Source organism: Lutjanus erythropterus, chromosome 4 (genome assembly GCF_056507025.1).
Source record: "Lutjanus erythropterus isolate fLutEry1 chromosome 4, fLutEry1.hap2, whole genome shotgun sequence".
NCBI lineage: Eukaryota > Metazoa > Chordata > Actinopteri > Lutjaniformes > Lutjanidae > Lutjanus > Lutjanus erythropterus.
Window position 1 is genome coordinate 36,934,231 of NC_139320.1, and position 19,376 is coordinate 36,953,606.

Consider the following 19,376-nt stretch of genomic DNA (forward strand, 5'->3'; position numbering starts at 1 on the left):
CCCATTTACTCCACATCATATTAACACTTTAAATTTACATTTTTTATAATCCACGCAATAAAATAATGATGAAGCAACTACAGACACTTTGAATACTTTTTACTATAATCCGTGTTTCATTCCAGATATTGCAGCTCTGACTTTCTCATCACAGGACAGTGTCAGACAGACATCATCATATTTAAATCTGCTGTATGAAGGTTTATTATTTAATGCGCAGTTTTCATGTTAGAATAAACCGCAGCATTAAGATCGCATTTAGTCAATCAGTAATTTTCTGACAGCATATTTCTTCTCCTGCTTTATTTGCAGCAACGGTGTTTCTTTTTGCCGTAGTATAGTTTGTATATTTTCCACAGCTCTTAATTATAACAACTTGATCTTTTTCTCTGAAGTGGGCGGCTCATGATCACTTCACTTTGTGCGGAAGAAGACTCGTAGGATGCAACAAACCCCCTTTTTATGTGAGTGCACACAGAGTCTGAAGAAGAAAACCTGAGTTACCAAAGCAAGATGATAAAATTTGTTGTGATACACATGACTTGGGTTTTAGATTTTGTCGAGCCAGCTCATGCAAAGAAAGCCAGACTGTGCTGAGATTCCTTCGTAGTATAGCCTTCAGAACTGCAGAGTGATTCTGAAGAGAGCTTCTATCAAACAACAATGCAAGCTGATGTTTTATTGTAATTGATACAGTCTACCTACTTTACCTACAAGTGATTATGTGTATCAAAGTCCAGTAAATATGTCATTCAAGAAAAACAAACAAGCTCATAATATGACTGTCCTGCAAGTTTCAGCAGACCTTGATTATGGTCACCCACAACTTAAATTTGAGTTGGAAAGATGGCCATGGGGAGATTTCTGCCTCACTACAAAATTAATTTCAAATAAAATGTATTTTAAGCCCTGCCCCTTTGATTGTTTATGCTTAGATGGGCGGTGTGCAAGATTAAACAGCATTGCAAGTCAATAAAAGGGGTTGACAGCCTGAGTAGACCCAGACAAGGGGTAAATAAGTGGAAAGTCATGTGGGCATTTTTAGAGATCAAATTTTTCTTGCTCATGTATTTAACATTATTATATTGCAACTTTTCTTCTCCTGTGGCCTCCCCACTTTATTTCTGCCACTTACAGGGACAGTTTCATCTAAATGTGATGCACAAAGCTGGAGATGTGGTTTTAGGTGGGCTGTTTCCGGCCCACTTGTTTTCTGTCTTTCCTGAACTGTCTTTTACCTCTGAGCCACAGCTGCCTACCTGTAATGGGTGAGTCTGTCACGTAAACAGAAAAAGGAGGAAACACTGGAAACTAAATCCTATTACTAAAATGTAATTTTGACTATAAAATATTAATCTGAATGAATTACATAGCATATTTATGCTTTTTTAAAGATGGTACTTTTTCCTTTTTTAAACATTTTTATGTAAGTATTGTAATAATTGCTGCAATTTACCTGGCTTAATTCATTGGAAAATCTGTTGCTTTGCTAATTGTACATGTTGACACAGTTACTATCATGTCAACACTGGCATTTCTTGTGTTAGTTTTTATGTTCTAGGATTCAGGTGGGCTCAGACCATGGCCTTTGCTATTGATGAGATCAACAGAAACTCCAACCTGCTACCTAATGTGACTCTGGGATACAGTTTTTATGATACCTGTGCCAACCTCAGGGTTGGATTCAGTGCAGCACTGTCCTTAGTCAGTGGTCAAGAGGACCACTTTATATCAGGCGAGGCCTGTGCAGGAACCCCTCCAGTCTTAGGGATTGTGGGTGATTCTTCATCTGTCAATTCTATTGCCATCTCCAGTGTCATAGGTTTGTACAGAGTACCTATGGTAAGTTTTCTGCCTTATTTTTATTTGATCTTAGTTTATTTTATTTAAAATTCAATGTCATTTTGTTAAAATGGAGTAAAAAAAAACCTTACCATCATACCATAAATTTATCATCATTTGTTATTATGAATGATGATAAAATCTTTGAGTGTTTTTAGGATGTAGTCTGTGTTTTTCACAGGTGAGTTATTTTGCCACATGTTCCTGTTTGAGTGACCGGCAACAATTTCCATCCTTCTTTAGGACGATACCAAGTGATGTTTTCCAGGTGAGCATCAATCAGCAAAATGAAAATTCATAGCATGTACATGTAAACATCATGTAAACATTGATGAGAAAGTGCAATCCTTTACTGCATTGAAAAATATATCCCTTTTGTGTAACATATTCTTTTTACATATTACCTGGTTTCAGACAAATTGGAAAGGCAATAATTAAACAATTTCAATTGTTGAATCTCTTTAGCAGGTTTTCCACTGACAGATTAATTCAGCCCATGTTCTAAAGCTTTCATTCTGTTTTCACTTAGGTCCGTGCTATGATTCAGATTCTCAACCACTTTGGCTGGACTTGGGCAGGTCTGCTGATCAGTGATGATGACTATGGACTCCACGCTGCCCGATCCTTCCAATCTGACTTTATTCAGTCTGGTGAAGGTTGTCTGGCCTACTTAGAGGTTTTGCCTCTGGACAATGACCAAGCTGAACTACAGAGGATTGTGGATGTGATGAAGAAATCCACAGCTCGTGTGATCATTGTGTTTGCACGTCAGAGTAACATGATATACCTCATGGAAGAGGTTGGGCTTGGAATAGAAGTACAAAAATTGATATTGTTAATTTTGTAATTATTAAACTAAAAGGTTTTAAGTGACAATAATATCTTGGCCAAATGTATTTAAATAAATAAATCACATCACTTATTTGTTTGACACAGTTTTAGAGTGTGATCATTCACTGTAGTTATGATGATGCATTACTTTACTCATTATACTGTATAAAACATAGGATTGCACAAGTCATCAAATGTGTGAATTGTTCATTTCAGAAGACTAGACATTAGTGGCATGGCAGTATGGATTTATATATTTGGTGTAATACACAGGTGATGAGGCAGAATGTGACAGGCTTGCAATGGATGACCAGTGAATCTTGGACAACTGCGACTGAGCTCCAAACCTCCCACCTTTTGCCATACCTGGCTGGTACACTGGGCATCGCCATCCGTAGAGGAGAAATTCCAGGGCTCAGAGAATTCCTGCTACAAATACGTCCTGAACACCACAACGATAGCTATGGAAATAGCATGGTGAGAGATTTACCATGCAAAATGATCTTGTAATTGTAAAAATAATGTACTGTCATTATTTATAACATAATTTTCAATATGTTTCAGGTGAAGCAGTTTTGGGAAAACACATTTCAGTGTAGATTTGCAACACCTACAGCAGGTGGAGACACTGCGGGAGCTTTATGCACTGGACAGGAAGATCTAGAGAATGTAGAGACTGAATTTTTGGACATTTCTGACCTAAGGCTAGAGTATAATGTGTACAAGGCTGTGTATGCTCTGGCGTATGCCCTTGATGACATGCTGCAGTGTGAGCCAGGGAGAGGGCCTTTCAGTGGGCACAGCTGTGCCACCTTGCAAACACTGGAGCCATGGCAGGTGTGATATCATTTAGCACTCTGTTATACTGTTTATATGACAAAATTAAACAAAATGCTTTGGTGTTTTTTGCAGAGTAGCATTGAGAGTATACAATTAAATACGAACCTAACTAAATGTAAAGTGCTGAGCATACAACTAAAAGTATTTTTCCTACCACTGAGCAATAGCAGTTGATACTGTTATGAGGTCAGTCATATGTTAATGTCTTCAGTTTGATCATTCAAGACGACCACTGTGTTCACCATAGTCACATGTAATTTTTTAAATCCATCTTCTTTGGTTTTCCTCTATCCCTTATTCTGATATGCATAGCTTTTGTATTACACGGAAAAGGTGACCTTTACCACACCCTTTGGTGATCAAGTGTCATTTGATGAGAATGGTGATCCCTTACCAATATATGATATCATGAACCTGCTGCCACTCCCTGATGGAAGATCTAAACTTCAGAATGTGGGTGATGTTAAGAGGTCAGCCTTCAAAGGAGAAGAACTCACAATTGATGAAGATAAAATCTTCTGGAACTTTGAGTCAAAAAAGGTTGCTTCAGATTTTCCAGGCCCCTAATGGATAACTCAAAATAGCAGTGTAAAGTACTGCAGAATAACATGTTGAATTTCCTCCCTATAGCCACCCCGGTCAGTGTGCAGTGAGAGCTGTCCTCCAGGTACCCGCATGGCCAGAAAGAAAGGGGAACCTGTGTGTTGTTTTGACTGCATCCCTTGTTCTGAGGGAAAGATCAGCAATGAGACTGGTTGGTATTCAGTTTTTAAAGATGGCAGGTTGTGAATACAATGTAAAGTTATATTTCAAGACTCTCCCTATTTTCATAGGCTCCATGAAGTGCATGACCTGTCCAGAAGACTTCTGGCCCAGCCCTCAGCGTGACCACTGTGTTCCGAAGAAAATAGAGTTCCTCTCCTACAATGAGCCTCTGGGTATCTGCTTGACAGCTGCCTCATTGTTGGGCACATGTATCTGTGCTGTTGTCCTGGGCATCTTTATCTATCATCGCAGAACACCTATAGTACGTGCCAACAATTCAGAGCTGAGTTTCCAAATATTGCTGTCACTTACCTTCTGTTTCCTGTGTTCACTGCTGTTTATCGGTCGTCCCAGACTGTGGACATGCCAGCTGAGACATGCAGCATTTGGGATCAGCTTTGTGCTTTGCATCTCATGCATCCTGGTGAAAACCATGGTGGTTCTGGCTGTGTTCAAGGCCTCCAAGCCAGGAGGTGGAGCCAGTCTGAAGTGGTTTGGTGTTTTGCAGCAGAGAGGAACAATTATGGTTCTTACTTCTATTCAGGCAGCAATTTGCACTGCCTGGCTCGTATCTGCCTCACCAGTTCCTCATAAAAACACTCAATACTACAATGACAAAATAGTTTATGAGTGTGTAGTTGGGTCCACAGTTGGTTTTGCAGTGTTACTTGGTTATATTGGTTTACTGGCTATCCTCAGTTTTCTGATTGCATTTATAGCTAGGAATCTTCCAGATAGTTTCAATGAGGCCAAACTCATCACTTTCAGCATGCTGATCTTCTGTGCTGTGTGGGTGGCCTTTGTCCCTGCTTATATCAGCTCACCAGGTAAATATGCAGATGCAGTGGAGGTCTTTGCCATCCTGGCCTCCAGTTTTGGTCTCTTGGTGGCACTGTTTGGACCCAAATGTTACATAATCTTGCTGAGGCCAGAGAGGAACACAAAGAAAGCAATCATGGGCCGGGGCATCCAGTCATAAAAACTTTGCCCAATTTCATGGCACAGAGTTTAATCTCTTTTCTGTACACTATAAGAAGTACAGTCAGAAAAGTAGGTTAATAGTAACAGCAACGTAAAGATTATACATCAGGGACGATTACAAATAAATGATTTGGAATATAAAATGCTTTGTCACTTGGATCATTTGTGTGAGAATACTTAAAAATAGGTGTATTGAATCATGGTTCAGAGCATCCAGTCATAAAAATTTAATTTGATGCGACAGAATGAATTGTTTTTCCCTACACAATATAAAAATACAAATAGAGCAGTACGTTAATAGTAACAGTAATATTAGGCCACTGAGAAAGCAGGGCTCATGTCAAATCAATGCATGTATTTTTTTTTCCAGGACATAGATTAATGCACAAAGCACTTGTACTTCAAATTCTATCACTGACTTTATCACTTTTCAGGATGTAAGTTAACGTTTCACTTGATTAAACTACACGTTATTTTCTCTGAAAAAGATTTTGCAGACAATGTGGGTTCATTTGACATTATTTAATTTATTTTTGAACTGTCTAGAACTGTATTGAACCTAAAGATACACTAACCAGTTTTGATATTCTAATTGATTTTCCCAGCTTCTGACTTTCCAAACATCAAATGGTGCAAAGTGTCATATGGTGCCTCTTTGTCCTCCCTGACTATCTTGTTCACCTCACTATCATAAACCTGCTCGCCTGTTGCCACTTTCCCTCATCTGCCGTGCAGTTAACCTTTTTCCTTGAATTTTAATCACCTGACCTTCCTTCAGTCTGTAGTTCATTCCCCACCTGATCAAAGACCATTTTTACATTTAACAAGTTGCAAGTTAACTTTACACCTCATTAAAGTGATTATTGACATGCATTTATATGAGGTTTTGGTGATGTCCATGGGTTCCAGACTTGAGGCAGTCATTGCCTGCAAAGGATTCTCCACAAAGTATTAAAAATGAACATTTTATTTATGGTAATGTTAATTTGTCCAATTACTTTTGAGCCCATGAAATGAAAAAACTTTGTATAAAAATGTTTGCAGTCCCTAAATGTTGTATAGGATATTTTTGTTCAACCCCTTGAATTAAACCTGAAAGTCTGCACTTTAATTGCATCTCAGTTGTTTCATTTCAAATCCAATGTGGTGGCATGCAGAGCCCAAATCATGAAGATTGTGTCACTGTCCAAATATTTATGGGCCTGACTTTACCTAACAAAGTCCACTAAATATGATGTTCAAGAAAAACAAACAAACTCATAATATGACTTTCCTGCAAATTTCAGCAAACCTTCATTATGGCATCATTATCCATCCATCCATCCATCATCCACAACTTAAATAAAGGATGGAAAGATGGCCATGGGAAGATTTTCTGCCTTAATACAAAACTAATCTCAAATGAATTGTATTTTAGGCTCTGCCCCTTTGATTGTATATGCTTAGATGGGTGGTGTGCAAGATTAAACAACATTGCAAGTAAATAAAAGGGGTTGACAGCCTGAGTAGGCTCAGACAAGGCATAAACAAGAGGAAAGTCATGTGGGCATTTTTAGAGATCAAACTGCTCTCACTCATGTATTTAACATTATTGTATTACAACTTTTCTTCTCCTGTGGCCTCCCCACTTTATTTCTGCCACTTACAGGGACAGTTTCATCTAAATGTGATGCACAAAGCTGGAGATGTGGTTTTAGGTGGGCTGTTTCCAGCCCATTTGTTTTCTGTTTTTCCTGATCTGTCTTTTACCTCTGAGCCACAGCAGCCAACCTGCCATGGGTGAGTCTGTCAGGAAAACAAAATAAATCCCATTACTTTAATGTAATTTTGACAATGAAATATTATTCTGAGTGAATTACAATTCACATTTATGTCCTTTTCAACACATTACGTTTTACATTTTTAAACATTTGTATTAGGGTATTCTAATACTTGTTGCAATTCACCTGGCTTAATTCTTTGCAAAATCTGTTGCTTTGCTAATTGTACATGTTGACAGTTACTGTCATATTAACAGTGGTATTTCTTGTGTTAGTTTTTATGTCCAAGGATTCAGGTGGGCTCAGACCATGGCCTTTGCTATTGATGAGATCAACAGAAACTCCAACCTGCTACCTAATGTGACTCTGGGATACAGTTTTTATGATACCTGTGCCAATCTCAGGGTTGGATTCAGTGCAGCGTTGTCCTTAGTCAGTGGTCAAGAGGAACAGTTTATATCAGGCGAGACCTGTATAGGAACCCCTCCAGTCCTAGGGATTGTGGGTGATTCTTCATCTACAAATTCTATTGCCATCTCCAGTGTCTTAGGTTTGTACAGAGTACCTATGGTAAGTTTTCTGTCTTGCCATCTAAGAATTCTTTAGGATCATGTCGATTCTATTTCAATTTTGATGTCACAAAGTAATCAAGCATAAAAGGATCAAACTATATTCAAAGCATTTATCTGCTCGAAAAACCATTGGTTTTTCGGTGTTTTTAGGATGTACAGTCTGTGTTTTTCACAGGTGAGTTATTTTGCCACATGTTCCTGCCTGAGTGACCGGCAAAAGTTTCCATCCTTCTTTAGGACGATTCCAAGTGATGCTTTCCAGGTGACCATCTATCAGCAATTGTTGAATCTGTTTAGCAGGTTTTCCACTGACAGATTAATTCAGCCCATGTTCAAATCCTTTCACTTTGTATTCAATTAGGTACATGCTATGATTCAGATTCTCAACCACTTTGGCTGGACTTGGGCAGGTCTGCTGATCAGTGATGATGACTATGGACTCCACGCTGCTCGATCCTTCCAATCTGACTTTGTTCAATGTGGTGAAGGTTGTCTGGCCTACTTAGAGGTTTTGCCTCTGGATAATGACCAAGCTGAACTACAGAGGATTGTGGATGTGATGAAGAAATCCACAGCTCGTGTGGTCATTGTGTTTGCACGTCCCGGTTACATGATATACCTCATGGAAGAGGTTGGGCATGTATAGAAGTAAAGAAATTGATGTTGTTAATTTTGTAAATGTTAAACTGAAAGGTTTTAAGTGACAATAATATCTTGGCCAAATGTATTTAAAGAAATAAATCACATCACTTATTTGTTTGACACAGTTTTAGAGTGTGATCATTTACTGCAGTTATGATGATGCATTACTTTGCTCATTATACTGTATAAAACATAGGATTGCACAAGTCATCAAATGTGTGAACTGTTCATTTCAGAAGACTAGACATTACTTTAAAGGCATGGCAGTATGGATTTATATATTTGGTATAATACACAGGTGGTGAGGCAGAATGTGACAGGCCTGCAGTGGATGGCCAGTGAGTCTTGGACAGCAGCAAACGAGCTCCAGACTCCTCACCTTTTGCCATACCTGGCTGGTACACTGGGCATCGCCATCCGTAGAGGAGAAATTCCAGGGCTCAGAGAATTCCTCCTACAAATACATCGTGAACACCACAACAGAAGCTATGGAAATAGCATGGTGAGAGATTTACCATGCAAAATGATCTTGTAATTGTAAAAATAGTATATTGTCATTATTTATAATACACTGTTTTCAATATGTTTCAGGTGAACCAGTTTTGGGAGCACACATTTCAGTGTAGATTTGCATCACCTCCAGCAGGCGGAGACACTGGGGGAGCATTATGCACTGGACAGGAAGTTCTGGAGAATGTAGAGACTGAATATTTGGACATTTCAAATCTCAGGCCAGAGTATAATGTGTACAAGGCTGTGTATGCTCTGGCATATGCACTTCATGACATGCTGCAGTGTGAGCCAGGGAGAGGGCCTTTCAGTGGGCACAGCTGTGCCACCTTGCAAACAATGGAGCCATGGCAGGTGTGATATCATTTAGCACTCTGTAATACTGTTTATATGACAAAATTAAACAAAATGCTTTGGTGTTTTTTGCAGAGTAGCATTGAGAGTATACAATTAAATACAAACCTAACTAAATGTAAAGTGCTGAGCATACAACTAAAAGTATTTCTCCTACCACTGAGCAATAGCAGTTGATACTGTTATGAGGTCAGTCATATGTTAATGTCTTCAGTTTGATTATTAAAGACTACCACTGTGTTCACCATAATCAGATATATTTTTTTTAATCAGGCTTCTTTGGTTTTTTCTCTATCCCTTATTCTGTTATTCATAGCTTTTGTATTACGTGGAAAAAATTGACTTCACTACATCATTTGGTGATGAAGTGTCATTTGATGAGAATGGTGATCCCTTACCAATATATGATATCATGAACCTGCTGCCACTCCCTGATGGAAGATCTAAACTTCAGAATGTGGGTGATGTTAAGAGGTCGGCCTTCAAAGGAGAAGAACTCATAATTGATGAAGACAAAATCTTCTGGAACTTTGAATCAAAAAAGGTTGCATCTGATTTTCCAGGCCCATAATGGATAACTAAAAATACCAGTGTAAAGTACTGTACAGTAACATATTGAATTTTCTCCCAATAGCCACCTCAGTCAGTGTGCAGTGAGAGCTGTCCTCCAGGTACCCGCATGACCAGAAAGAAAGGGGAACCTGTGTGCTGTTTTGACTGCATCCCTTGTTCTGAGGGAAAGATCAGCAATGAGACTGGTTGGTATTCAGTTTGAAACATGGCGGTTTATAAATACAATGTAAGTATGTACCTCAAGATCATCCCTATTTTTGTAGACTCAGTGGAGTGCACCAGTTGTCCAGAGGACTTCTGGCCCAGCCCCCAGCGTGACCACTGTCTTCCGAAGAAAACAGAGTTCCTCTCCTACCATGAGCCTCTGGGTATCTGCTTGACAGTCGCGTCATTACTGGGCACATGTATCTGTGCTGTCGTCCTTGGTATCTTTGTCTATCACCACAGAACACCTATAGTACGTGCCAACAATTCAGAGCTGAGTTTCCAAATATTGCTGTCACTTAAGTTATGTTTCCTGTGTTCACTGCTGTTTATTGGTCGTCCCAGACTGTGGACATGCCAGCTGAGACATGCAGCATTTGGGATCAGCTTTGTGCTTTGTATCTCATGCATCCTGGTAAAAACAATGGTGGTTCTGGCTGTGTTCAAGGCCTCCAAGCCAGGAGGTGGAGCCAGTCTGAAGTGGTTTGGTGTTTTGCAGCAGAGAGGAACAGTTATTGTTCTCACTTCTATTCAAGCAGCAATCTGCACTGCCTGGATTGTATCTGCCTCACCAGTCCCTCATAAAAACACTCAATACTACAATGACAAAATAGTTTATGAGTGTGTAGTTGGGTCCACAGTTGGTTTTGCAGTGTTACTGGGCTATATTGGCTTATTGGCTATCCTCAGTTTTCTGATTGCATTTATATCAAGGAATCTTCCAGATAGTTTCAATGAGGCCAAACTCATCACTTTCAGCATGCTGATCTTCTGTGCTGTGTGGGTGGCCTTTGTCCCTGCTTATATCAGCTCACCAGGTAAATATGCAGATGCAGTGGAGGTCTTTGCCATCCTGGCCTCCAGTTTTGGTCTCTTGGCGGCACTGTTTGGACCCAAATGTTACATAATCCTGCTGAGACCAGAGAGGAACACAAAGAAAGCAATCATGGGTCGGGGCATCCACTCATAAAACCTTTACCCAATTTCATGGCACAAAGTTAATCCCTTTTCTGTACACTATAAAAAATATGGTCAGAAAAGTAGGTTAACAGTAACAGCAATGTAAAGATATTGTGACATCAGGGCCAATTACATATAAATGATTTGGAATATAAAGTGTCTTGCAAGTTAACCTTACACCTGAATAAACTAGAAGTTATTTTCTCTCAGTAAATTTAGCAGATTATGTGGTTTCATTTGAAATAATTTCATTTATTTGTGAACTGTCTGGAACTGAATTGAATTTAAAGATACACTCAACAGTTTTTATATTCTACATGCTTTTCTTAGCTTCTGACTTTCCAAACATGAAATGGTGCAAAGTGTCATATGGTGCCTCTCTGTCCTCCTTCCAATCACATTCCTGTTTGCCAAGACCTCTTCATTGCCACTTTCTGCCTGTCTACCAGAGGCCCTCAGACATTCCTCAATGATTTTGTTCACCTTACTATCATAAACCTGGTTACCTGTTGCCCTGCAGTTAACCTTTTTCCTTAAATTTTAATCACCTGACCTTCCTTCAGTCTGTATTTCATCCTCAACCTCATTAAAAGTTATTTTTACCTTTATGACTTTTCATGGTGCGAGTTAACTTTACACCTTATTAAACTGATTATTGACATTATGCATTTAGTGCATTTATTTGTATTTTTGAGTTGTCTGGTAGTGATGTGGACTTACAGATAGACTCACTAATTTTCATATCCAACAAGCCTATCTTAGCACTATCTTACTAGATGTCCAACATAAAATGTCAGACAAGCTGGTCCCTGCAGGGTTTCGTGCACATTCCATGCAGGACATGGCTACCTCATGTAATTTGTGGCTCTACTATGTGACATTTGTCCAACTTTGGTAGGTTCTACGACACAAACATGGCAGCTGACATGCATGAGTTCTGAGCTCATGCAGTAGGGCATGACTTGACATACTATGCTTCCAGGACCTCATCTCTTACAAGAAAGTATGTTGGCTCAGTGTGATGTCTTTTTCTTTCAAAGTTAGTCTTGCTACATGGTTTTAGCATCTGGGAGGGCTGTGGCAGCATCTTATACCTAGTTCGTGGGTGTATAGTGTATATTTGTAAATAGTTAGCTTCTATCTGAGCACATGGGTGCTCATATAATTACTTGATGCTAATCATCCCCTCTCTCTAACCCCTTTCCTGTCATCTATTTAGCTGTCACTGTCCCAAATAAAGGCAAAAGTCAAAAAAGAACATAACCTTAGTCATCAGAGACCCCTTCACCAAATTCACCCAAGTGTATCCAACATCAAATAAGTCAGGTAGAACAGCTGCAGAGACAATATTCTGTGACTTCATCCCTCATTTTGGATACCCAGCCAGGACAACCAGGGCCGTGAATTTGAAACTGTCCTATTTAAGACCCTGCAGCAGCTAGCTGGGATATGTCACTCCAGAATGACCCTGTATCATCCACAGGGAAATGCCGCTGAGAGATTGAATCAGACTTTACTTCATATGCTGAGGACACTGAAGCAGGAGAAAGGGATAGCTGGAATGATCACTTACCACAGTTCGTATAACTGCACTAGACACGAGGCCACTGGTTTCTAACCCCACTATCTTATGTTTGGACGCCAACCCGCCTACCAGTACTATTTGGTCTGCCCACTAACAAAGAAAGTGACACACCACAGGGGTATGCTGAAAAATAGGCAGCAAGAATGAAAGAGGCTTTACCCTATTGCAGCTAAAAACAGTCAGCAGTCCAGCACACAAGACAAGAGGCACTATGACGGTCGTGTGAAGGGAGTTGTTCTGCAGCCCGGTGACAGAGTCCTAGTTCGTAACATGAGTGAGAGAGGAGGGCTGGGAAAGCTTCGATCTTAGTGGGAGCAAGCCATGCACGTGGTGAAACAACAAGTAAATGACAGCCTTGTTTACAAAGTCTGTCCAGAGACAGGTGGCAGTAATGTCTGTATTCTTCACAGAAATCTTCTCCACCTAGTAAATGACTTACCTGTGAGTATGGTTGGAAGGTCACAAGACAAAGTTCCAGCTCAAGGGAGCCAAAAGAATAAGTGTCAAGCTGAAAGGCAGAGACAAAGGCTTAGTTCACACGGCAGTGAAATGTGACCCAAATCCGATCTTTTTGCCTACATGTGAGCCAGGACTGTTTTTTTCATGATGGTGTGAACAGCTCAAGTCACATGAAATCAGATTTTTTAAAATCCGTCCTGGGTCGCGTACTATATCGGATACGTGTCTGACATTTTACAGCGTGCCCACTGTCTGAACAGTCATGTCGCGTTTAATGCAACTTTTACATCACTCAAGAGTGATTGAGTGACAATCGTCACAATTGTGCACTGGTTGTTTCAAATGAAATGTATTTTAGGCTCTGCCCCTATGATTGTTTATGCCAAGATGGGTGGTGTGCAAGATTAAACAATATTGCAAGTCAATAAAAGGGGTTGACAGCCTGAGTAAGCTCAGAGAAGGGGTAAACAAGAGGAAAGTCATGTGGGCATTTTTAGAGATCAAACTGCTCTCACTCATGTATTTAACATTATTATATTACAACTTTTCTTCTCCTGTTTCCTCCCCACTTTATTTCTGCCACTTACAGGGACAGTTTCATCTAAATGGGATGCACAAAGCTGGAGATGTGGTTTTAGGTGGGCTGTTTCAGGCTCACTTGTTTTCTGTCTTTCCTGACCTGTCTTTTACCTCAGAGCCACAGCAGCCAACCTGCCATGGGTGAGTCTGTCAGGAAAACAGCAAAAAGGAGAAACAGTAGAAAATAAATCCCATTACTTTAATGTAATTTTGACAATACAATATTATTCTGAGTAAATTCACATTCATGTCTTTTTAAACACATTACTTTTTACTTTTTTTTAGACATTTATATTAGAGTATTGTAATACTTGTTGCAATTTACCTGGCTTAATTCTTTGCAAAATCTGTTGCTTTGTTAATTGTACATGTTGACAACCTACTATCATGTTAACAGTGGTATTTCTTGTGTTAGATTTTATGTTCTAGGATTCAGGTGGGCTCAGACCATGGCCTTTGCTATTGATGAGATCAACAGAAACTCCAACCTGCTACCTAATGTGACTCTGGGATACAGTCTGTATGATAACTGTGCCAACCTAGGGATTGGATTCAGTGCAGCGTTGTCTTTAGTCAGTGGTCAAGAGGAGCAGTTTATATTAGATGAGACCTGTGTAGGAACCCCTCCAGTCCTAGGGATTGTGGGTGATTCTTCATCTACAAATTCTATTGCTATCTCCAGTGTCATAGGTTTGTACAGAGTACCTATGGTAAGTTTTCTGTCTCATTTTTATATTATTGTATTTTATTTTATTTCAAAGTTAATGTCATTTGTAAAAATGGAGTAAAAAAGACCATCATTCCATCATAAATGATGATGAAGTCTTTGAATGGTTTTAGGATGTAGTCTGTGTTTTTCACAGGTGAGTTATTTTGCCACATGTTCCTGTTTGAGTGATCGGCAAAAGTTTCCATCCTTCTTTAGGACGATCCCAAGTGATGCTTTCCAGGTGATCATCTATCAGCAAAATGAAAATTCATAGCATGTACACTTAAACATTGATGAGAAAGTGCAATCCTTTACTGCATTGAAAAATATATCCTTTTTGTGTAACATATTCTTTTTACATATTACCTGGTTTCAGTTGACAAATCTGAAAGGCAATAATTAAATCCTTTCAATTGTTGAATCTGTTTAGCACGTTTTCCACTGACAGATTAATTCAGCCCATGGTCTAATGCTTTCATTCTGTATTCACTTAGGTCCGTACTATGATTCAGATTCTCAACCACTTTGGCTGGACTTGGGCAGGTTTGCTGATCAGTGATGATGACTATGGACTCCACGCTGCCCGATCCTTCCAATCTGATTTTATTCAGTCTGGTGAAGGTTGTCTGGCCTACTTAGAGGTTTTGCCTTTGGATAATGACCAAGCTGAACTACAGAGGATTGTGGATGTGATGAAGAAATCCACAGCTCGTGTGATCATTGTGTTTGCACGTCAGAGTAACATGATATACCTCATGGAAGAGGTTGGGCTTGGAATAGAAGTATAAAAATTGATATTGTTAATTTTTTAATTATTAAACTAAAAGGTTTTAAGTGACAATAATATCTTGGCCAAATGTATTTAAATAAATAAATCACATCACTTATTTGTTTGACACAGTTTTAGAGTGTGATCATTCACTGCAGTTATGATGATGCATCACTTTGCTCATTATTCTGTATAAAACATCAAATGTGTGAACTGTTCAATTCAGAAGACTAGACATTACTTTAGTGGCATAGCAGTATGGATTTATATATTTGGTATAATACACAGGTGGTGAGGCAGAATGTGACAGGCCTGCAGTGGATGACCAGTGAATCTTGGACAGCAGCGACTGAGCTCCAGACTCCTCACCTTTTGCCATACCTGGCTGGCACACTGGGCATCGCCATCCGTAGAGGAGAAATTCCAGGGCTCAGAGAATTCCTCCTACAAATACGTCCTGAAAACCACAACAGAAGCTATGGAAATAGCATGGTGAGAGATTTACCATGCAATCTGATCTTGTAATTGTAAAAATAATGTACTGTCATTATTTATAACATAATTTTCAATATGTTTCAGGTGAAGCAGTTTTGGGAAAACACATTTCAGTGTGGATTTGCACCACCTCCAGCAGGTGGAGACAGTGGAGGAGCATTATGCACTGGACAGGAAGATCTACAGAATGTAGATAGTGAATTTTTTGATATTTCAAACCTCAGGCCAGAGTATAATGTGTACAAAGCTGTGTATGCTCTGGCGTATGCCCTTGATGACCTGCTACAGTATGAGCCAGGGAGAGGACCTTTCAGTGGGCACAGCTGTGCCACCTTGCAAACACTGGAGCCATGGCAGGTGCGATATCATTTAGCATTCTGTAATACTGTTTATATCACAAAATCTCATGCTTTAGTGGTTTTGCAGAGCACCATTTCGAGTATACAATTAAATACAAAGCTTACTAATTGTAAAGTGCCAAGCATACAACTGAAAATATTTCTCCTACCACTGAGGAGTAGCAATTGATACTGTTATGAGGTCAGTCATATGTTGATGCCTTCAGTTTGATTATTAAAGACTACCACTGTGTTCACCGTAGTCACATGTAATTTTTTAAATTAATCTTTGGTTTTCCTCTATCCCTTATTCTGATACACATAGCTTTTGTATTATTTGGAAAAGGTCAACTTCACCACATCATTTGGTGATGAAGTGTCATTTGATGAGAATGGTGATCCCTTACCAATATATGATATCATGAACCTGCTGCCACTCCCTGATGGAAGATCTAAACTTCAGAATGTGGGTGATGTTAAGAGGTCGGCCTTCAATGGAGAAGAACTAACAATTGATGGAGACAAAATATTCTGGAACTTTGAATCAAAAAAGGTTAATTATTCCTTAGTCACCCCAACTCAAAATAAAAGTCTAAAGTAGTGTAGAATAACAGATGTTTATTTTTCTTCCTATAGCCACCCTGGTCAGTGTGCAGTGAGAGCTGTCCTCCAGGTACCCGCATGGCCAGAAAGAAAGGGGAACCTGTGTGCTGTTTTGACTGTATCCCTTGTTCTGAGGGAAAGATCAGCAATGAGACTGGTTAGTATTCAGTGTTAAACACAACAGTTTGTAGATTCAATATAAACATGTGTCTCAAGATTGTCCCTATTTTCACAGACTCCATGGAGTGCACCAGTTGTCCAGAGGACTTCTGGCCCAGCCCCCAGCGTGACCACTGTGTTCCTAAGAAAATAGAGTTCCTCTCCTACAATGAGCCTCTGGGTATCTGCTTGACAGTTACCTCATTGCTGGGCACATGTATCTGTGCTGTTGTCCTGAGCATCTTTATCTATCATCGCAGAACGCCTTTAGTACGAGCCAACAATTCAGAACTGAGTTTCCAGATATTGCTGTCTCTTAAGTTATGTCTTCTGTGTTCACTGCTGTTTATTGGTCGTCCCAGGCTGTGGACATGCCAGCTGAGACATGCAGCATTTGGGATCAGCTTTGTGCTTTGCATATCATGCATCCTGGTGAAAACCATGGTGGTTCTGGCTGTGTTCAAGGCCTCCAAGCCAGGAGGTGGAGCCAGTCTCAAGTGGTTTGGTGTTTTGCAGCAGAGAGGAACAGTTATTGTTCTCACTTCTATTCAAGCAGCAATCTGCACTGCCTGGCTTGTATCTGCCTCACCAGTTCCTCACAAAAACACTCAATACCACAATGACAAAATAGTTTATGAGTGTGCAGTTGGGTCCACAGTTGGTTTTGCAGTGTTACTTGGCTATATTGGTTTACTGGCTATCCTCAGTTTTCTGATTGCTTTTATATCAAGGAATCTTCCAGATAGCTTCAATGAGGCCAAACTCATCACTTTCAGCATGCTGATCTTCTGTGCTGTGTGGGTGGCCTTTGTCCCTGCTTATATCAGCTCACCAGGAAAATATGCAGATGCAGTGGAGGTGTTTGCCATCCTGGCCTCCAGTTTTGGCCTCTTGGTGGCACTGTTTGGACCCAAATGTTATATAATCCTGCTGAGACCAGAGAGGAACACAAAGAAAGCAATCATGGGACGAGGTATCCAGTCATAAAACTTTTACCCACTTTCACTGGACATTGTTAATCCCTTTTTCTATACACTATAAAAATATGGTGAGAAAATTCGATTAATAGCAATAACATTATAAACATGTTGTGATATCAGGGCCAATTACAAATAAATGATTTGGAATATAAAATGTCTCACCACTTGATGAGAATACTAAAAATGATTGTAGTGATCTTGCTACTTCAACATTGAATAATTTCAACTCATTGGGGCACCACACTGAATCACGGGGGAAATTTTAACATTAAATTCAACTGTTTCTTCTCAGGTGTTGAATTCTATTTGATACACTCACCCTGCGCTCTGCTTCAAAGAAAACTCACAGACAACTTCTCCATGATCACATGACATTTAAGTTAATATATAAGTACATGCGTGATTGAATGATTAAATAGGTGATTAATAAGGTTGATATCTGACATATATGATGTAAGATAAATAAAATAAACAATGAGATGAACAAATGTATTAAATGATGAAATAACCCAATCTGTCAATAGTAAGATGGAGTATGGTACCTGATTAATAAATAAATAATAAATAAATAAATAAATAAAAATAAAAAAAAACAATGAGACACTAATGTAATTCTAGGGCAGTAAACCTTTTTCAGTGGATATTAATTTATTTCAGCAAAGCTGAGGTTCGCCTACTTTGTGAAGAGCAGGGCAGAGACTTTTGATGGTCCTAGCCTGTGGTTCAGGTCTGAAGTGGTGTTTGAGTCAGCTGTTGCAGTCAGAGAAGGAGGACTAAAATTTCTCTTTGTCTCTAACTTTTGTTGAGTTTAGAGCCCAGAAATTGTACAGGTTGAGGCGAGCTGGTCTCTTGGGTCCAGTGTTTTTTTTTTTTTTTGTTTGTTTGTTTGTTTGTTTGTTTGTCTTTTTTTAACAAAAGCAGTGGGCCTTTAAATGAACCTGTTCAACCCAGGTACGAGGCTGAAAGTTGAGAGCCACACCACAGAGTATATAAAATTATCAATTCGTGTTTTTTTTTATTAAAAACACAAGTTCTGGGTTGAGGTTGGCTATAACAGGGCAGTACTGGGTGTCAAGGCTGAAACTCACTAGTGGCTTCACCTCATTAACTAATTAACTCACTACACTGCAGACCCAACAGTAAAACACATTGGGGTAAAGCAAGTTCTTGAAAAAGAAGACCTAGGCTTCCTGAAGTCCCTCACTGTTTTCTGGAAACGGAACTCCAAATTTGTGCAAGAAGTGGCATTATACAGGTGGAAGTTTCACGCTAATACTGCAGATCCTGTCTCCTAAGCCCATCACTCCAGCCCAGCCAGCTTCCCAGCCAGCTGGCCCTTGACTACCATCCCCCCAACCTCCTGGCCATCCTCGAGAATAGAGCTGCCTTTTTCGCCAAACCCCTGGGCTATCCTCCAGAGCAGTTCTGTCTGCATCACCAACCCCTACCAAAATTCCTCCATGTGAATGAGTAAAAGGTAGTCTAAACACTTCTTAGGCAAAAAAGTAATCCATCGTCAAAATATGGGGGTTCTTTAGATGGACAAATTTATTATAAATGCTTGGTAAATTCTGGCTGGGAGACTTTTTGTCAAAGTAAATAACCAGCTCCACTCCATTCGCTGAGCATCAGCTCAGACGTTTTCATTTTGGGAGAATTCAACAGTTACATGGAAATTTTACTGGAAAAACTGCTTGGAAAAACAAAGAATATAACACTTCCAGTTTCCAGTAGCACAAAACCTCAGTCTAGCACAAACCTATAGCAGACCTTTAGCCTTACAAGAAGAATTTTAAAACAGCTTGTGTCCAGTGTATCTTTCGGTCACTGGATATTCCTCTCAGAAACAGCTGTTAAAAAACGAGT

The 19,376-nt window shown here is 39.6% G+C and overlaps 3 protein-coding genes across 3 annotated transcripts; all 3 read left to right on the plus strand.

Annotated features, from left to right (window-relative positions):
* Nucleotides 1-1,158: 1,158 nt before the first annotated feature.
* On the plus strand, nucleotides 1,159-5,257 carry LOC146328904 (extracellular calcium-sensing receptor-like). The gene is made up of 9 exons (XM_084716567.1): nucleotides 1,159-1,268; nucleotides 1,548-1,842; nucleotides 2,024-2,110; nucleotides 2,372-2,641; nucleotides 2,947-3,150; nucleotides 3,238-3,510; nucleotides 3,826-4,053; nucleotides 4,144-4,267; nucleotides 4,347-5,257. Exons 1-9 carry the CDS (start codon nucleotides 1,159-1,161, stop codon nucleotides 5,255-5,257), a joined length of 2,502 nt encoding a protein of 833 aa, XP_084572693.1.
* A 959-nt stretch (nucleotides 5,258-6,216) lies between these two features.
* On the plus strand, nucleotides 6,217-10,844 carry LOC146328905 (extracellular calcium-sensing receptor-like). Its single transcript, XM_084716712.1, has 9 exons — nucleotides 6,217-6,234; nucleotides 6,908-7,038; nucleotides 7,295-7,589; nucleotides 7,767-7,853; nucleotides 7,953-8,222; nucleotides 8,825-9,097; nucleotides 9,414-9,641; nucleotides 9,732-9,855; nucleotides 9,934-10,844. Exons 1-9 carry the CDS (start codon nucleotides 6,217-6,219, stop codon nucleotides 10,842-10,844), a joined length of 2,337 nt encoding a protein of 778 aa, XP_084572838.1.
* Nucleotides 10,845-12,630: 1,786 nt separating this feature from the next.
* LOC146328906 (extracellular calcium-sensing receptor-like) lies at nucleotides 12,631-17,517 on the plus strand. Its single transcript, XM_084716713.1, has 9 exons — nucleotides 12,631-12,636; nucleotides 13,468-13,598; nucleotides 13,873-14,167; nucleotides 14,321-14,407; nucleotides 14,661-14,930; nucleotides 15,515-15,787; nucleotides 16,094-16,321; nucleotides 16,405-16,528; nucleotides 16,607-17,517. The coding sequence occupies exons 1-9, from the start codon at nucleotides 12,631-12,633 to the stop codon at nucleotides 17,515-17,517; spliced, it is 2,325 nt and encodes a 774-aa protein (XP_084572839.1).
* The last annotated feature ends 1,859 nt before the right edge of the window (nucleotides 17,518-19,376 follow it).

Coding starts and splice junctions, on each gene's coding strand:
- LOC146328904 (XM_084716567.1), top strand. CDS start 1,159: ATGCACAAAGCTGGAGATGTGGTTTTAGGTGGGCTGTTTCCGGCCCAC. Junction 3,151..3,237: donor ATAGCTATGGAAATAGCATG/GTGAGAGATTTA, acceptor AATATGTTTCAG/GTGAAGCAGTTTTGGGAAAA. Junction 4,054..4,143: donor GGAACTTTGAGTCAAAAAAG/GTTGCTTCAGAT, acceptor TCCTCCCTATAG/CCACCCCGGTCAGTGTGCAG.
- LOC146328905 (XM_084716712.1), top strand. Junction 8,223..8,824: donor TGATATACCTCATGGAAGAG/GTTGGGCATGTA, acceptor AATATGTTTCAG/GTGAACCAGTTTTGGGAGCA. Junction 9,098..9,413: donor AAACAATGGAGCCATGGCAG/GTGTGATATCAT, acceptor TGTTATTCATAG/CTTTTGTATTACGTGGAAAA.
- LOC146328906 (XM_084716713.1), top strand. Junction 13,599..13,872: donor CAGCAGCCAACCTGCCATGG/GTGAGTCTGTCA, acceptor TTCTTGTGTTAG/ATTTTATGTTCTAGGATTCA. Junction 16,322..16,404: donor GGAACTTTGAATCAAAAAAG/GTTAATTATTCC, acceptor TTCTTCCTATAG/CCACCCTGGTCAGTGTGCAG.